General features: G+C 36.1%; 1 protein-coding gene across 1 annotated transcript in view; it reads right to left on the reverse strand.

Moving 5' to 3' along the window:
• MYO6 (myosin VI) overlaps positions 1 to 20,453 on the reverse strand; it is a 109,598-nt gene that overhangs the window by 33,936 nt on the left and 55,209 nt on the right. Inside the window, 8 exon segments of the mRNA XM_050314257.1 lie at positions 1,062 to 1,157; positions 2,173 to 2,300; positions 3,163 to 3,235; positions 3,681 to 3,772; positions 4,319 to 4,476; positions 12,630 to 12,774; positions 15,339 to 15,519; positions 18,114 to 18,194. Of these exon segments, the coding sequence (XP_050170214.1) occupies positions 1,062 to 1,157; positions 2,173 to 2,300; positions 3,163 to 3,235; positions 3,681 to 3,772; positions 4,319 to 4,476; positions 12,630 to 12,774; positions 15,339 to 15,519; positions 18,114 to 18,194 (954 nt within the window).

A 20,453-nucleotide genomic window follows, 5' to 3' on the forward strand; every position in this document is an offset into this window, starting at 1 on the left:
TCAAGCTAAGTAAGGCCCTCAGAGGGAAAGGAGTTTATTATTAAGTCCAGTTTATTAACACAGTTCTGGACCAAAGCTACCTCATATCCGACTAGCTCTGACAGATAATTTTATGTGATCAAATCTGTCACCTCTGTTCTTGAAGACACTCTTAGGCATTATTAATGTATCATAATGAAGTACACAGTTAAAAATAGAGCACTTGGAACAAATAAAAATTTGTTCCAATTTTATTTGGATACTGACTCTGAGCAACCTCAGAAGAATCACGTAGGTAACACAGACTTCAACTTTCTTATTTGTAAAAGGACCTACAGAATGTGTCTACTTCAAAACAGCACAGTAATCATCACTCTTGGAGTATTTTGAAGTAAACAAAAACAAACCCTTCAAATACACATTTTCAAATGAGGAAAAAAAGGTCTTTTGAAGTAGCTTCCTTCCTACATGCTGGAGTTACAAACCAGAACAACAAAGGATTATGGATCTTCATTTTATCCTGAACTCTTATTTTTCAAAATTGGTGGTATTTCAATGGTTTTGTACAATGAATAATTGTTCCAAAAGTACAAGAACCTGGAATGTATTTTGAGGGTAGCAATTTCAGGTATTTTGTATTCGGGTATTGCCAGCATAAACTGAAAACATGAAGAATTACAGTGATTATTACAAGCATAAGCATGCTTCCAAAAAACTACTCTTCAGTCTAACAACACTTTTCTATGACACAGTATATTTCTCTCCCCAAGAGAAGCAAACATATTTTGATGGAAAATCTGCAGTAGATCATGAATCAATATATTTAATATTGACACCACAGACCTATGTACTTGAAACAAACTTTTACAAAAATATATCAGTAAAACTGTCTGTAACTGGAAAGGTTAAAAGACACTGTAAATTCTGATAAATATGCAAAAAATTAGTTTCAAAGTTAAGAAATATCAACTTCTGAATTTCTCTTCTGATGAAAGTAAATTTTGTCATTTAACCGATATACACTGAAAAATATATATGTACTACAAAGCACAACTAAAATAGTGTTTCATAAGTAAAATTACCGTCTCATAGCATACTGCTCCTGCAAAGTGCCGGATAATAAAGCCTTCATCATCCCTGATATTTCTGTGAACAGCCAACTTGGACTTCCTGGGAATCTGGAATTAAGAAGTTGAATTACAAAGGAAGAATTAACAATGGAGAGTAACAAAAAGTTTATTCTTAGAATACAACCATGATCTACCGGGAACACTAGGTACTGAAAATTACATTTACTATAAGTACAATTGCGATGATCACTGCCATTCCTGTTCAAGCCACGATACTCCAAAAACCTAATTTCAATCTCATTCACACTTTCAGATACATCACATTCGAAATACAAGCCATCAGGATTGCTAACACCAGCTAGTTGATCTTGATTTTGCCTTTAATCAACAATTTTGTATATCATTCATTCCACAGCTGATGAATATGAGTTGACAGAACCTTAAAATATGGTTTTGGATGGTATATTTTAACAGGCAACCACCTAGCTGATCATACACATACTGACAAAAATCTTGCATTGCATAGTAATGCAGGTAAGCAAGATTAAGTGGAAACTTAATGAAAGGTAAATGGATGACAATTTCATTTGGTTTCCTCTGTTTGCATTTTTCAGCTTTTTCTTTCTTTAATTTCAACAGAATTCACGTATTTAAATTCCAATAATTTGCATTAATCTTCCATAAAGTGCTCTATGTTAAAAAATAAATCAACAAAAAGGTTTTCCTTGTATGATCTCTGAAGCGCTAGCTAGACTCTCCATGTGAGTCAAATATTCTCCAAAGCAGGCAATTCTTAAAAGGAATAACAACAGTTCATCTGATATGAAACAACTTAAAGTGTGTTTTTATTTTCTATTTGTGCTTTACATGTTAACAAACTTCAAATGTAACTGAAGAACATGGTTTTAGTTTCAGTAGGATATTAGAATTCCTTGAAGACTTAAGGCCTTCAGTGAACTTTCCATCAAATCTAATAATCAAACTTGTCCTTAGCAAACAGGTATGGATTGTGCAGACAGGTACGAGATTTCTTAGGAAAGGTTTTCATTAAATTGAAGTGTTACTATCAACTGGTCCAATAACTGTTTTATTAAAACAAAACAGACAGCAAAAATAAACCTACTGAGAGCCTGAAATGGTCCTTGTGTTTTTGGTGCACAACTGAAGTAAAATGCTGATCACTTGGTTGGGGAAGACGATTTTCTTCATCCAAAATATCCAGTACACCTACTAATTTTGCTTCAATCAAGTCTATTGATAAAACAAAATATATTTATAAAAACTGAATATATAAACTCAGAACTGAACATTGCAACTGTAAATGCTGCTGATCTGATTCTGTATAAATGTTTGTAAGGAAAGTTGTTAACATAAAATATATGAAGTCATTGCAAATTAATTCTATATACCTGAACTGCTGATTTAATTGATATCTTATCCAAGTTCTAACTCCTAACACATGGAACAAGGAGGAAAAAGATCAGGTATGGATTGTTTGATTTTTACTCTCAGTCTGAAGTTGAATTTAGTCATCTTAATTCCCAAAAGGTGCCTAAATATTCCTATGGTATGATCATAGGTCTTTATGGGATAACTGCTTAGATTGCTGGGGCTTTTTTTTGTTTCAACACATGTCAGAACTAGAAGTCTAATACTTCCATTGACAACAGAAGCCCAGGGAGAAAAATGAAATGCATTTGTTTTAGGAAAGGCAGACCAGACTTTTGAGTACGTAGTGGTGGTTTCACAGCTTTTAACAAGTGTATTGCCTTGACCTCCCATGTACATATACAAAAGCCCTTGAAAGCAAATATAGAAATCCATGCTCTTGAAACTGTTAGACACAAGAATTTTGTAGTTTTTGAAACTTATTTTCATTGTCTATGAAATTGTTCTTGTAAGAGGAATTTTTACCACACTTTTCTTCTGTGGAAAGAAGAAATATCTAATGCTTGCACTGCAGCAATGCCTATGAACTCTTATGATTTTGAATTGTATGAGGCTATATATAAAATCATAAAATTACTTGTTCTGTACATATTTTGCCTCTTCTGCTTGAAGCTTTTTTATCCATGACATCAAGGAATAGCTTAACATTTCAAGAAATACCTACCTATACAGTCCTGATTATCTACATAACGCACTTCATTAACCCCCAGGCCTTCTTTCTGGTAAAGTTCTTGTTCCTAAAGAGGAAAAAAAGTAATTGCAAAGAGCAAACACTGCTCATCATATTTTCATTGAATAAACATGAAGTAATTTTAAAATGCAGCATGGATCAACACACATTTGAGAATTTCCTTACATAGCTTAATATATTCCCACTTTACCACCTTAATGATAAGCCCATGCAATTAAATATTCCTATTTGGTATGAGAGATTGTCCAGAGTCTTGATAACTCATTTTAATGAAGGAAGAAAAAATATTGTTGGTTTTGAAAAAGCCATATTCTTCTCTGGCACAACCAGATGTCACACAGTGTGAAAACTGATTTTTTTTTTAATTGAAGCATTATGTGCAATGTTATGAAAAGCAGAGCTACTTTAGGTATCTCTTAACCAAAAAAATAAACCCTCAAATACAACAGTAAAAAAATAAATCCTCAAATATAATACTATACATATCATACCTCTTTCAGAATTCTTTCATTAAAAAACTGCTGCAGTTTCTCATTACAGTAGTTTATACAGAATTGTTCAAAACTGTTGTGTTCAAAGTATTCTGAAAGACAGAAGTTACATTTTTATGATAAACGTTCCAAGAATTTATATTAAATAGCAAATAACAGAAGCTTCACAGTGCTAATATTTAACATGTTCAGATCCATATCTGTTTCTTTCAGCAAAATGAAACCTTTTACAGATTTTCAAGCTGTACACAAGACAGATCTAAAAATACTGCAGCAGATCATATTTCTAAGACAAATGACAGACAGTTGGCAGTAAAACAAAGCAAGATGCTACCATACAGTGAAACTGTACCAATACACCCTCATGCATCTATGCTTCAATAGGTTGTCACAGGATAACATAGCTCTAAACACCTGAAAACCAAAGGTTCCCTTGGACAACCTTGTAAGGGCCAGAGCACACCACAATACATGCCCTACTCTGAAACTCAATGAGCTGAAGAGGACAAAAGCTTTACAGGAACCATGTAAAAGAAAACTCACCAAAAAGAAAACCCTCCCACTCCTCATTACAGAATTTATCATTGAATCTTTGGTGGCAACAAGTGACAGCTAGAAATTATTTTAAGTATACTTACCAAAACCAGCTATATCTAGAACTCCAATGAAGAAAGAAGAAGTCTCGAATGGAAAACACTGGTTTACCCTTTTCACTACATGGTCAAAGAGATGACTATAAACTGTTTTAGCCAAGGCATCACGAGCATTGTTTGCTTGTTCCACTTTCAAGGGCACCCTAAAGAAACAAAATACAGATCTTACTTTTCAGAATTCCTTACTCTGAAATGCTGAAATTGGACTCTAAACATAAAACCAGCCTTTTCAATTACTGTAAATTAGGACACAAAAACCCCCTGAGCTCTAGGCCAAGGCAGGAAATAATCTGGCCAAGCCAGACTAACCATCTTAACTGTAAAAGGAAAGAATGTTTCACTACCATCAGTAGAAACAAGATTCTGATACTTTCATAATTATTAGATAATTAGAAACTATATTAACAATTTCCACAGATATTTAAAATCTATACATCCCCATCCCCAACTAAAAAAAAATATTTCATCTATTTATTTATGAGCTGTTTGGTCAGAATAAAGCCTATAAGTTTAGTTTTTGTTCTGACATCTTTGTCTCTATGCTTCTGTAAAGGCTATAATTGAGGCTATAAGGCCACAGGCAACAAAAGTAAAAATAAAAAGTAAAAAGTTAGGCAGTGTGTTCTCATGGTGAAAGATGCAATCCCAAAATAAGGATTTTTTTAAAACACTGGAAGAAGGGGCCTTTTACTATATGAGAATTTATTTTCACCCTCGTATTTATAAACCTTTATTCTGCATAATTTATTACAAGTCTATATCCCAATTTAAAAGTTATATAAAAAACCAAAACAAAACCCAACAACGCCATGAGTCACAGTTTCAAAGACTATGAAATGGAGGGGAAACTGTGGGACTATCAGGCAACTACATATTTAGATATACATAAAATAACATATATAGCTATTTCATTAAGTCAGTATGACAAGGACATGCTTAGAATGCACATATTTCAAAACACATTTAACCCCCTCATTTCATGGATAAGAGTACCAAAACTAAGGAATGGTTACACTGTACAACAGAAACAGAATAGGAAAATTCATATAAGAATAAATTGTTAAGGAAGCATTTAAGAAACAACATGAGATAATTATCAAAAATGAACTTTTGGCTTTATAGTATGACTGCAAACTGAGCTTGGGTCCTAATCACGTTGCCAGAGAATTTAAAAGCAAAAGTCCCACCAATCTGAAGAGAATCAGATCAGAACAGAATGACATTGCCAAAGTTCACAATTCCACAGGATTTCTACATGTCAATAAAAAATATGAAGGAGAAAAAAAATTAAACTGAAATACTGATAGCCCTTTGCCCAGACAGTATCAAAATTTCATATATGGAAAGGTGGCCTTCAATTAAGAACAACTATGGGTATACAAAGGCTTTGCACAACACTGTATCATGACACACAGATATATCCATCATTAAGTAAATAAGGAGATTTTTTAGGGAAAGGAACAGGGAAAAATAATCCTTCAATAATCTTTGTCATGAGGAATACAGGATGGATGGCTGAATGCCAAAGACTCTTATGGTTTTTCTAAATAACTCGATTAGCTGGCTTCAAAAAAAATATATCACTTCTCCCCATATAAATTGCTGTATTACTTCTCCCAATATACCTTGCCTCTCTTATGTTTGGACCATTCAGCACTACAATAACAACAAATAATAAGAGAATAGTCCAGCTAATGTGGTGGGTAACCAATTATAAAACTCTTCAAGCAAGCAACAAAATCTACCTTTTAAAAAACATCTATTATCTGAGTTGTTTAGTAAGCCTTATATCCAAGGTACAAGATGCTCCCAATGCAGAACTCTGCTATCATCCAACCAGGTAGTTTTCTGTACAGAAGGGTACAAAAAACTGGCATGTCAGTGAAGAAAAACTTAACTCCACGCAGCTGTGCTGGTTCTGGCTGGAGTTGGGTTAATTTTCTCCAGAGTAGCAGAGCAGTTTTCTCCATGGGACTGTGTTTTGGATTTGTGCTAGAAAAAGGGATGTTTTTGATACTGCTCAGCAGGGCTTGCAGAGAGTCAAGGCCTTTTCTGCTCCTCACCCCACCCCACCAGAGAGGAAGCTGGGGGTGAACAAGAATTTGGGAAGGGACACGGCCAGGACAGCTACCAATGGACACTGCATACCATGTGGAGTCACGCTCAGCAGTAAAAGCTGGAGGAAGAAGACAGAAAAGATGATGTTCAGAGTTACAACATTTTGTCTTCCTGGCTTTGATTTGCTTGTGTGTGTGGCTTTTGCTTTACCTGTTAAACTGTCTTTACCTCAACCCATGAGTTTTCTCACTTCTACCCTTCCGATTCTCTCCCCCATCCCACTGGGAAGGAGTAAGCAAGTGGCTGTGTGGGGCTTAGTTGCCAGCTGGGGTTAAACCACAACAACAGCTTACCTATATTGCAGCATTTCCTTCACTTCCCAGAATTCATAAGCACTAAATTAACTCCTAATTATTATTTTTGGTTTTTTTTCAAGGATGATATTTCTGATGGAGAACTGTGAGACTGATGGAGATCACTTTCTATTGTGACTGGTAAGTCAGGGAAGTAGAGACTGTTCACTAAGGACATCTGCAGCTACAATACATTAGATAGTAATTAGCTTTAACACACAATCTTGTCTTCCACTAAGTATCTCTTCACTTATCTTAAGGTAATGAGTACTGACAGAAATCTTATCTTATAAATAGAAGGAAGGTACCTTTGCATTCTGTTCTGATACGTTTAAGAGATCAGAATACTAATTCCCAACGTCAGCTGCAGGCCTATTATATAATACAGTACACTAAAATCATTTATGGTTTCCACTTACTGTTTTAAACAACATGGCAAATAGTCTAGAGCATGTATTTACAAAATGGTCCTGTATTGCAAAATAGTAAATTCTGCCATTATTCAACAGAATTCCAAAGACTGCACAAAACCTTACTGTTAAATTTCATAGTATGCAGCAGAAACACATGGAAAGAAAATGTAAGCCTGCAATGTATTTTGCACAGCTGAAAGTACAGAACCACAAAGTAATGCTGAAAATGCACTGAGACAGTAGAAACACAAGAGAATTCACGTTCAGACCAAGTAACTTCCTTCTCATGAACTTGTTTTCCCTGAGCCCTTCCTTTCCTTTGGTCTGCAGACAAACGAATGAATCTCTTTTCTCCTCCTGTTTCTTGTCTGAACGGGAAAAGATAAATTCTCCTTCCTCCTTTTCACCTTCTCCCCCTCTCCTTCATCGATCAGCTAACTGTAAGGAACAAGGAAGAAATTTTTCACAATTCTAAGCTCTTTGCTAAGGCTGCAACTAAAAACTGTGTTTAATCTTCATGCTAATTTATTCACCAAGGTTTCCACTGATCTAGAGTCTCAGGCCTAGGGGAAAGCACTCTGATGGGCTAGATTCAGCCTGTGTGCAATTCCACACAGTTCCCAAACATCTTCCAGAACAAATAAAATTCAATTAAAAATATGTATAATTTGCCCATTGCTGACAACAATTAAGGGAGTGAGAGCAGGTGAAGCGATACCCATCAATTACTGTCAGCCAATATGCTAACTGGATCATAAATAAAATGGCCTAGATGAAATAAATCTACCCAGTGAAAGACCCATGTAACTAAAGAATATAAGCAGCACATCTATAATTTGAGAAAAGCTGAACTTCCAAAGACTGTAGAAAAATATTTCTTGAAAACTTGTTTTTTCTAACAGAGGCTTCAGTACCACCACTAAAAAAATGCCTTTTGGTAGAACATCTACTGCAAAAGAAGCTGAAGGACATGGAATTATGTATATTAATTTTTTCACCCTGTAAAATAATTTATTTTGTGATGATGGAGTCCTCTTTGAAAGCCTTGGAAAGGGAGAAACTGAGTAAGAGAGTAGCACAGTGCATTTACAGTCTAAGAGAAGAACTGGATTTTGAATGCTAACACATTATTTCACTCTGCAAACACACTTCACATGGACGGCATAAACATCAACCAACAAGGTGATCATTATGTGCTTTTGGGAGACAAGGACAGATAAACATAGTGCAGCTGTCAAGTCCCTCTGCCAGTACACTGCACACGAGTTTTTAATAAAATTCAGAGACAGCATTTAGCATCACCCTCCTACTATTCCTTGTTGGCCCAGTAGAACAAAGCCTTTGTTATACTCTGAGCACAGTGATTTCAGCTGAGCTATTTATTCACTGTGACCTATTAGCACTCACATGATCCACTTACACACAAAAGGTCCCTAAGAAAGAGAGAGAGAAATGACTAGCTCTTTAGGTTGCTGGAACAAAATAAAACAATGCATTTGTCAAAACTCTAATATTAACAGCAATCAAATAGTTTCTAGACTACATTTTCATAGAAAAAAAATGGTGTCTATTTAATAAGTATCTAAAATAGTCCAATCCACTTTCCTTGTACATACAGTAAGCCCCAGAAGGAGATGCTGCTGTATTTATTACTGTATGTTTGCTTTTAGCTGCACAAGTTTAGCAAATGCTAGAGGAAGAGGCTTAATGCATTAATCCTTTAGATGGTGGAAGAAGTCCTCTGAATTAATTTTTGATAACTCCAAAATAAAACACCAGGGGAAAAATAAGATCTGCTGGCACAAAAACATAGCTCCTTGTGTTTGCAGACTCTTGAAACAGTACACTGCTAACAATGCCCCAGGCTTATCAGGATAAATACACTGAACAGAAAATTTTTGAAGTTTTAATCCAAAGTAAACTTAAAGCTGTAACAAAAACTGTATTTGTTCTTAAGAAGCCTTCCTTGACAGTGTCACTTGGGATGTGGTGAAAGGGAAGCAGTCTATTATGATGCACCTCTGCTTCAGTGTTTGATATGTCCCACCAAAAATTCTCGAAAGGAAGCTCTGCAGACAAGCTTTATCTATGTGTTATGTACACAACAGCCCAAACTAATCTGTTCTCAGAGGCTGAATCAGCAGTTCACTGAGAGCATTTCCAGTGGGGTGCCATCTGAGTCTGACATGGATGCAATTTGTTCAAAGCCCTTCTGCTTCTATTTAACACTTCTGCTTAAAAGGAATGTGTAAGTAAGGGTATTTTCAAAAAACAGTCTAATAATACTGAACTAAGAAAGTAGAAAATCTTGGTGACATTATTAGCATACAAAATTATTTTCACAAATTGATAATGTAAAAATCCAGAGGACGTATTTCAGTAAAGTGTGTAGTGGTATGCTTAAGAGAATTCAAAAATACAAACACAAGATGGAGAACAATCAGTTAAGTTAACAGAGAAAGATGCAGTTAAGTAACAGAGAAAGATCAGCAATTGTAGTGGATAACCACCTGAATTAAGTAAAAAATGTTACTAACTTTCCAAACCTGCAATTCTCATATTGCCATGCATTATTATGAGTACCATCTGTACTGTATAATATATCATTTTCTACTCTAATTTTATCCATAATACTGGTAAAGGTTGTCCTGGGTGAATATATGGAAGAGCTTGCTGTCAATTTAGCCATGGTCTGGAAGAGAGAAAATAGTAAAACTTGGAAAACGTTGACCACTGGAGGCACTTGGTCCTACAGGACAACCGTCTTCCTACACTAAAGGTTGTAATAAAGAGAAAAAAATCATTGGTAACTTTCCATATCATCTGATAAGGCACCAAGATGATAGTAACTAAAAGTTCCCAATTTCTAATAACTGGAGAGAGGCAGAGGGAGAAAGGAAGAATTTACAAAAACTCTCTGGAAATGAACTACTGAATATGTTAATACAAGATCTAGACCTTGAACTTTTAACTGAAGGCAGAATAATACATTTACCCCCCAATCATTACTTACCATTTGTCACTGCATTATAACTTTTTCATGATGGTCACTATGAAGTTCTAGCTCTTGAACATCTACTCTTTCAAAGTACAGAAATAAGCAGACCACCAAGAAGTCTACTTGCTTGCTCTATCTAGAAATACACCTCAAACATCAGCAATTTGGTAATAATGTTTTTTACTTGAACAAGAGCCCTTATCTGTGCTAAACTTAAGACTCCTGAATATGAGTTAGTTCAGAGGAGCCTCTGCATTCCCCTGAAAAACAACTCATGATGTTCACACTGAACAAGATGTCATGGTTGATTTATTACGCTAAATTTTGCCCAGGGAGATCAGTTTTACCCTAGAGATCATGAAGTGGGCACAGAACAGTGTTTTCACTATAGTTATTTCTTCTCCTTGACAAAACGAGCTCTTGACCACTGCAACTTTCACTGCTTAAATCCATTACGTTCCTTAAAGACTTATTTTAAAAGTCAATGCTCTCAAGTGCCCGAAGACCAACTTTTCACCTCAGAAGTCTGACATAACCTGAGCACGCATTAACTAACAGCTGTCACCCTTACTGGCCACAGTGACATACCAAGGTTAAATGGATCATCTGTTACTTTTTTTCAGTCCACAAATTTATGAAATGTTAACAACTACTTCAATATAAATAATAGTAATAAATTTCAAAACATAAAATATGCAAGGAACTTAAACCACATTAATACACATAATTGTGACTTGCGTGTATGAAACTTCTGGTGTAATGTGCAAAAAGTACTTCTGATTCACTAAATCTGATTGTTTCCATAAGTCAATAAGAAGCACATGTGTATTCTTCTAATGAGTGAAGAGAATCTTAATTAGATTCATAATTAAAAGACTGATGCGTTCAGCTAAACACTGAGAATTACTTTTAATGTGCTCAAAACTGCTTAGACCAAGTTCTGTTTTTGATGTAATGTTTTAACTCTGAGCAAATACACAACTTAGAAAACTAAATGTTAAAACACATGATTCAGCTGCAGGCAGCTTAGCTAGCACTCCCCGCAGCTTGCATGCTAGGATCAATCTCAGCAAGGGAAAATTTGCAGTGGAAGCTAGAGTGTTTCATTACAAAGGTTATGGTAATGAAATAATTTTCATAAAACTCAGTTTCACAAGAGTCATAACTCTCATGGTATTGAAATGTTACCATCAGTACCACATTTATACATGTTCTTTGCCATTATTGCTTCTCCATGTGCATACAAGAAATCACTATCCTGCTTCTATGTCTAGGAAGTTACTTTGACAATTGCTTCAGGGAAAAAAACCCAAACACTTTCTATTAAATTTATCCCGTTCCATTATTTTTTTATATATATGAAACATTATTAACTTTGCAGTCAAGCTTCCATGAAACATTTTTAACTTTGCAGTCAAGATAACAATGTTTGTTTACCAGCAACAGCAAGAAGCTGCACATTTCTGGATTACCATTTGCAGTGGACTTTTTAAAACCGAAATGTGATTTCAGAATTCAGTTCACAGGAGCACTGTGCAGCCCTCATGACAAGAGAGATTCAAGCATCTTCTGAAATATTTTAGGCACAGCATTAACATGCCGTGATACAGCATATCTGTTAAATCTGTTACCATATCAGATTTTCTGTGTACACTATGGATTTAACAGGCTGACTGCTATACTTCTTTGGCCATACAGTGTACTCATTGACATGAGAGGTTTTATAAAACCTCATAGTCACTTACTCAAAGCTTTTCTTCCCCTCCCCTCCCCCCGCAAAAACAACAATAACAACAACAACAACAAACCTTTTAGTCAAACATTATACAACTCCCAGCTCTCCCAAGTAATATTTTTTAAAAACCCTCAATGTCCTAAAAACAGTTAAATAAACAAGCCTGGGCATATAAAAATGTGCACCTGGATCAACTGGTTAATATGTGTATGTATATATATATACACATATATGGTTTGTATATGAATATATAATAAATATTTTATATGTATTATATATGAATGCACAATTTATAAATACATAACATAGAATATCTATATCAATACATAGAATACGTTTTAAATATATTTAAATATATAAATACACAAATATATATTATACATATGAAAGACATATTAAAAAATGTCAAAGCCATTTTGAAAGTGTTTCATCTCGAAATTATCGCTTGCATAGGCACAAGCTTGCAAAGGCACAGCCTGCTGTTGTGAAGGGATGTACACGGTAAGCCTGTCAGCCCTCTGCACTCTCTTATTTCTGCAGGACAGTTCTATCGGTGCTCGGTAAGCCACTGTGCAAGCGCTTCAGATCGCTGCAGTTCGGCTGACTGCAACTCGGTTCACACTTGCAGCTGGTTAAGCCGGACTTTGGGGCCGTTTTACCCCTTTTCGCAGTGCCGGGGCGGGCGGTCCGTGCCCACACCCGCCCCACGCCCGGCCCGGCCCGGCCCCGCCGCACTCACTTGATGACCGTGCCTTTGGCGCCCCCTGCCGTGGTGAGCATGACGCGCGTCGTGAGGCTCCCGCGCAGGTCGTCCTGGTCGAGGCCCAGCAGGGCGGCGCAGCGCTCCAGCGACGGCTGGCTCTGCGCCCGCGGCGTGCAGCCCCCTGCGGAGACACCGCGTCACGCACCGCCGGAGGGGGACACACCCCGCACGGCACCCGCACCCCCGAGGGACACACACCCCCACACCGCACCCGCACCCCCGAGGGACACACACACACCGCACCGCACCCCGCGCACCACAGCGCGGCAGGGCAACAGCCACCAGCCCAGCTCTAGGACAGACACCGGCCGGTGACGGTCCTGCCCGCACCCTGCTGGTCATCGTCCACTAAACATCATCATGCTACCAGCGAAGGGAACGTCAGCTTTGAAGGAATTAAAGGGTTTGCCTCTGGAAATTACTTCATATAGTTAAATGGGAAGAGTCAGTTTTGAAAACCCAAGAAAATAACACGAAATAAATGCAAAAATAACCCCCTGCCAAAAATTACAGACGTAATTCTGTATTTCTAGAACACTGTCCAGGCTGTTCAAAAACCAACCTGCTAACACCGCAGAACTGCTAACAAATGCAGAAGTGCTAACACCTACAAACTAGCTGTAGTGACAAAACTTTTGGACTTAAGATGTTCCTGTAATCCTCCAGGCTTCCTTGCTATGCAGCAGAAATGCCTGGCATGGCAGACTCCTGCATTTTTCAGATAAAGGTATGTACACTACCCAAGTAAACAGCCAAGAGAAGGGTTCCCTTTTCCTGTCTGCCCCTCGGCCCTCTGTGCCAGGGCTCAGCCAGCACAGATCTAGATCTCTCAACTGGAGCACCAAACACTTTAGGAAAAATCTAACACTTATTTACATGTATTTCCTGTTGTTTGCAGTAAGAATTTGTTCACAGTAAAACTTATTTCTACCGGTGAGCAAAGAGGCCAAAAGGTATAATTAGTCAAACATCACTTGAATTCCTTCCATTCCTCTACAATGACAGTAAGGGGTGGGAGGAAGGAAAAAAAAAAAAAAAAAAAAAGAAGGAGGAGTCCTTAAAAGTTTAAGGCTTTTGTGACTAATTTTGGATGCTCTGAAACACCATCTGACCTGCAGAAAACAACTTTTGTTTGGTGTTTCCCAGAAAGCAGTAACAGAACTTCAGAGGGTCTCTGGTAAGAGACATAATGCCTGGAGCAGTTGAAATGCACACCCTGGGTGAACACGCATACAAGGTGAGAGCAGAATAAAGCCCAATGCAATGAACATTTCAGAAGTTCAATAATTTATTCCAGAAGAATAATGGGTCTGAATTTCAGCATTCAGAGATCATAAGTCTTCTGGTGACCTTCCCTTTTCTAAACCCTGACTTTCCTCACCATTCGTGGTTCCTCCTCTTCTTATTCATTTGCCTCCTGAAAATTGATCTCTGCTCACATTTGCACCTTTTTCACTCTGTTCCACCTTGTCAACTCCAAAGTCCCAACTCACAAAAAGCCCAAACAGGGAAACTCCCTGGGAAGCTTGCTGTTGAAACCCATGAAGCCATTATCCTTCTCTACCCCTGCATCTTTCAGATTCATTCACATTAATCATGCTCATTTCTGTCATTTTCATGAAGATGGCAACATCATGAACTGTCACTGGGGAGGTTCTGATTTGACCTATAGAGAGGAGATGAGGAAAAAAAAACAAAAAACACCTTCTCTGTGCCAACCCTAAGCTACCCAGTCTGAATTCAGCATTGGCCCAACAGATGGGATTAGAGACCTCCCATGATCTTTTCTGAACAGAATGTTTTGTACAGTTCCACGGTGATTCTGTGCTTGGAGTCAGGAGCTAGTGAACCTGCAAGGCTAGTAGTCATTTAACTCATTTAGAACACCTATTAAAATATTCTTTGGTATGCCCTTCCAAACACCTTTACCACAATACTTGAAGCAGGACCAAGAGGAACCAATATCTTGCAACTCAAGGTAAAGATCTAGATACTTATGTTTTCTACTTTGCTTATATTTGTAGTACATCCAGACCAGGAGTTTCTTCAGTCCTTCAGGAGCTTATAGACAGTAGTTCTCAACTTAAGAGAGACTGATTTCAGTAGTAAGGTAAGAATGGCAATTCCCAAAGTATTAATTCTCCTTCTTCAACTTTCCTGCACATTCTGCTATTAAGTCCCAGCTACAACTGTACTAACTCATCTTGTGAGCGACATCTTAAAATTAGGAAGTTTATATCGTCCTAAGTTTTTGCTGTCACTTTTTTTCCCTCACCTCTCTAAATACTACCACGATGGTATTTTTGGAAGGCAAAGGACATAATGCCTTTCCCTACAGATAGAGTTGCTAATTACAAGATATTTCCATGACATTAGTGAGAAGCTGGACTTGAAAATTATCATTAAAATACAAGTATGATTTTGAGACACAGAATGTCTCTTTCCTTTTTATTAAACTCTTCACTGAACATTTTCAGTGAAAGCCTATTTGCTTTTAGAGCATGTAATGAAGTACAAATTTAAAACGAACAGGTAAACTTGACTTCAAAATGGGGTGAATTAAGACTGAATTACCCTTGAACACAAAGCAGCTTTCTAAAGCCATAATTCACATTGAAAGGTAACATCTCTAATCAAGAGACATTTTCAGTATTTTTACAGAAAACAATTTATGCTTCATCTAACCTGATGTACTCCCAGCTTCCTCAAAATCAATATTTCCAAGGTGAAGGACACCAGCCACTACTCTAAAAAGATCAAGTTTTTCTTCATCATCCAGTCCAATCTTTTTCATTGCTGTGCACATTCTGTTGAAATCTCCATGATCATCTAACAGTGGATCCTTCAAGGAACCTTCTTTAAGATACTATAAAACAAGATAAACCACAAATTCAGTAAGTGATTTAAAGGTAGGTAACATATTTCCAGTCAAGAATAAGCCATAACAAAAAGCATAAAAAAGCATGCCACACTAGGTAAAAAGAGATTCGAGCTCTTCATACAATACAGGCTTTGCAAGGACCCTAATTTATTTTAACTTGTTGATACATCAAAGCACGATCTTCAAACTTAAATTTCAAAGCAAACTTCAAGCTCTCTTCAGAAAGCAGAAGCTGGAGAATGTGACAGCTAAGGACAGGGGAGTATAGGATAGGAATCAGGAGAAAGGATGACTTCAGCTAAGGGAGCTATCAAAGCATTTATACAAAGGAGTCCTTCCACTCCCAGCAGCTGAAAGAAGATCGAGGTCCTTGTAGTAGGATGACAGAATAACAGGCCATGGGAAAGAAGCATAGGACAAATCAGTTATCCGTGTTCTAAGCAGAATTATTTAGAGAAATATACCTGTTAACATTTGCTGCTAATTAAGAAACAGAATTTGCAGTGGTCTGTGGGTTAGAAGAATACCAGCTATGTTCTGAAATGCTAATTTAACATTTTGCTGATTTTTCTGATTTATATACATCAAAAGCTATTTTAAGTATAAACGAGTTCAAACAGTGGATAGTAACACACCTGCATGCATTCAAGAGACTACCTGAACATGCACAGACTGAGCTATGTTTTTACAGTTATTTTTAAATGTTTTCAACTAAAAAGAATAATTAACTAAATAGAAGTCTTGTTAATGTCAAATAAGCTAACATCATTTTTATCAAAACAAAACACCACATGCATCTGAAAAATTCACTTCACACAACATGTAGGCACATCAGTAGCATTAAACTATATGTTAATTATGTAAAATGATCACCTCATCTTCCTGATAAGGAAAACACAAAAATAATTGAAGTATTAATTGACTATTCCAGCTAATTTATTCAAATAAACAACCTTAACTTTTTTTATAAAATGACAGAGTAAATACTAAATTTCCAATTTAAAAACCTGAACAAGGTAATATATTTCCTGTTTAAGTGGCTAGACTAGGTTTAAATATCATTGAACTTTGATCCTCTGTTGAGCCTTCAAATTGATATACCTGTAACACACAAGTATTATTGTATCATATGTCCCAGTACTTCATGTTCTCCATATATTTTCAGAATTATTCTCTAAGCATGTTTTAGTTTAGACAAACTCTTATTTCAAAGTAAATCCTCTCTTATTTCAAATCAAGTCCTTTAGAGGACAAGGTTTATGACACAACACCTGCCTGTAAATCACATCAGGAGCAGAAGATTGCACAGATTCATCTTGCAGTAGCAAGAGTAAGTGAAGGCTGATAACTCTATGCCTACATAAATGACCAGCGCCACCACAAATCTTCATTAAAGACAAATTGGGTAATCTGAGAATAAATCTCCAAACCATCTCATAGTCTATATGACAAGAATGAAATAATCTACGAGCTTTCTGCCTCACAGTAATGTCAAATCACTCTCCACCATCCCTGATTATAGAAAATAGCCTACACTTAAGGAAAAGAAATCAGGATTACATGCTCAGTGTTACAATATACAACCACTAGAAACCAAGGAGTAAACAATGTTGACTTGAGGAAAGAAGGTATCTATGCTATCTCTCATAGCTTGGCATGAGCTTAAAGCCCAAGTTATCAAAAGTAAAAGAGATGGCATGGTGATTTGGTGGAAAAAAGTTTTTGAGTAAAGTTATTTTTGTATTTTTGTCAGATATATGCAGCTTGTCCTGCTGTGGAATCACAAATACGGATTTGATTAATATTTGAAATATCTTCCAGCTATACAAATGAGAATTTCATACTTTAGGTATGAGTAGATGAAAATTTTATTAGAGAATAGAGCAATTTGGAACAAATTCTTTAGTATTCTCCTGTAAACAAGCTCAAAGGCTTAAATGCTACAAAATTCTGGTAATTCCAGTTCTAAAAAAAGGTAAACAGAGATGAAGCCAGTAGGATATAAATGTTTTTAAGTTGCACACTTTCTTCCAGGAAGTGCCATGCTCTGACATAACTAGCTGTTAACAGCGAGGGGAAAACAAAAACCATGAAAGTGTCCCAAGGAGGAGAATATGCTCATGCTAGAAGCGAGTTTGAGTTATAACTGATTTCTAAAACAGTTTGGAACATCACTTCAAAAATCCAGATAGTAAAAATGACTCTGGAAAAAAAAAAATTTCTTCTGACCTATTCCTAGCAGTAGTAAGATTTTAAAAAAGGAAATTACAGAAAGTCTTGGATAGATTCTTGTTTTCCACAGAAGACAAGCTGCGTAATTTAGTATTACATTATTATAAGAATGAAAAGGAAACCATTTTATATACACTGTTCCACTTGGGATTTTACGATGCACGTTAAAATGTATTTCTATGACTGAACTCCAAAACAGAGTTCTGAATAGAGCAGCTTTGACAGTACCCATTAGACCTATAAAGATGTGTAAAATGAACATTTCATTCCATACTGTAAAACTGTAATAATTTTCTACTCCATCTGCATTAGTTAATAATATAAACTAACCAAAGATACAAACATACCTCAGGACTCTTGCGATTTTGCAAAATCTGTTTGTCTGTTTCTTTGTTAGCGAAAAATCTGGTACAGCCTCGATTTAAATACTGTTAACAATAAAAAAGTGAAAATGGATAGTTAAAGACAGAAGTAAGGAAAACGTATGCTTTTATTTAAGGCTTGCCCTACAAACCTTCAATTTAAACATATGATACAACAACACAGTAAATAGCCAGAATTCATTCCTTAAACATGTATTTATTTATATCTACAAAATCAAAGAACTACAACAGTAACAAACTTCTACTGAAAGTGTCTCCATTTTGACAACTAAAATACTTTTTGACACATTGGGATATTCATTTTGTTAAGGCACACAATATTTTCCTAATGTTTGATTATATTAAACCTATTAATGGAGTCTGGGATTACACAAAACACAACCAAAATTAGGAACAAAAAAAATTAATCTTCTGGCCTATGTATAATACCAAAGTACTAATTTTTTTCCTCACCAGTGAAATATTTCTATAAGTAGCAAGAGACACAATGTATTCAAAAGCCTGAAAAATATGAAAAGCTTGTAACATGCTATAAGCAGAACCCTTATTCAAAACCTGGCTTCTGACATACATCTCATGTTGTACAGTAAATTCAGATTTACTATTCAGTAAATCATAGTGAATTTAGATTCAGATAATGACTGGCCCTTTCAGCAAAACGGGATTGCCAGCTTTTTCTTGCAGATCTGTTCAGCTGAATGTAAGAACTCTGTCCAAAAGCTTGGACAGAGCCCTTTGTCTAAAGGAAGTGAACTGATTCTTTGCTCTTTGGTTGAACAAAGATGATGTTTTCAACTAGCTGAACACAGACAATTCTACACTTTGATTAAAATTTATATGCAAAATTCTAAAACCCCAAAATATTCTTCAAAGCATTTCTAACAGTAGAAGAAAACTTGGTGACAAATTTAGTATTAAAACAAAGTGACAACTGTTCAAAGTTAGCTTTGTGTTTAACAAAGTACTGAAAAGTGTTCTTTATCAGCCAATAAGAATGCAAAGCACAGCATATTTTAAACATGATATATCCCTGGATTACAGTATTAGTAAGATGATCCCAGAAAATGGGGATGGGAAGTGAAAAGGTCGTGCTCTTCAAGAAGAGAGTGTGAAAACTTATCTGACTGGCTGAGAATGTGAACCAGCATGGTATTCAATAATACTGTAGGATACATTTAATCACAAGATAATGGCTTTCATTGGAAAGCTAAAACCTGAAGTAAATTTACATACTAAATCAGGGAAAAATTATATTTTTAAAAGCACACAAATACACAGTTTCAGGTTATCATATAGAACATCTAAACATCACTGTACTTGGACTTTGGTTCATTTGGGGTTTTTTTATGAAGTACAACATCCCATTGTAATTTCAGCAATCCAAACATAAGGCAATTTGTCCTCTTGAAATTTAGATCTGAAAACGTTCGGCTTCAACTGAAATGTGCTCCAGGTACAGATTTCTTGTGCAGCTTTACTTTCACAGCCCTGTGGTGCAGCCTAAGGCACCTCGATCTACGAGGTTCAGCACAGGGTTACCCCATGACTTGGAATTTCTGAAAACTTTTGCAGAGGAACCTAAAACACAAGCTCCCAGTGTACTTAAGAGAAACCAGGCTTGAGTCTTAGAATTCAAGCTGGCCCTAATTTGGACTTTGACTTTATAAGCTAAAAGGCACAAGTGGCACAATAGAGGCAATGCAAAACTGTGGCTTTATGGATGTGGTTTTTTTGAATAATCAATTTTAGAGTATAAATTTTTAATGAATTTTTTTCTTGTCAAAAATATAGCATTAATATGAAAACACTGATCAATCATCAAACCTTGCCTAGTATAATATCACCATCTGTTGTTGTTGTTATTACTATTATTGAAAGATGGCATTTCTATGAATTCTGAACTAGACAGACATGCAGTCAGCAAAACATGGTTAAAAAAAAAGTGACATAAGCATGCTTATTCAAAACCATTCTATGATGAAACCTGAAGCAGCAGATGAGAATGAAGACATAAAAAATAATCTTGACAAAAGAAATACAAATTTAGGAAGCAAATTAACCTTTTACAGTTTTGTTTCCCTAAAGGTCTCCTATGAAATGATACTTGAGGGGAATTCAGTGCAATACAACTAATAAACTTTAAGTATATTTATATTAATTTACATACATACAAAGATGAAAATTATCCTAAGGGTTTTTTTAATTAATCTACTTTAGATGGAGAAAAAAACAGTGTTAAAATTTGTTTATTTAACATGCAGAATGTATCTTTCACATGCAAGGAACTCAGGATTAAAATACTAA

Source organism: Myiozetetes cayanensis, unplaced genomic scaffold, assembly GCF_022539395.1.
Source record: "Myiozetetes cayanensis isolate MyiCay16 unplaced genomic scaffold, myiCay2020 scf2-11, whole genome shotgun sequence".
NCBI lineage: Eukaryota > Metazoa > Chordata > Aves > Passeriformes > Tyrannidae > Myiozetetes > Myiozetetes cayanensis.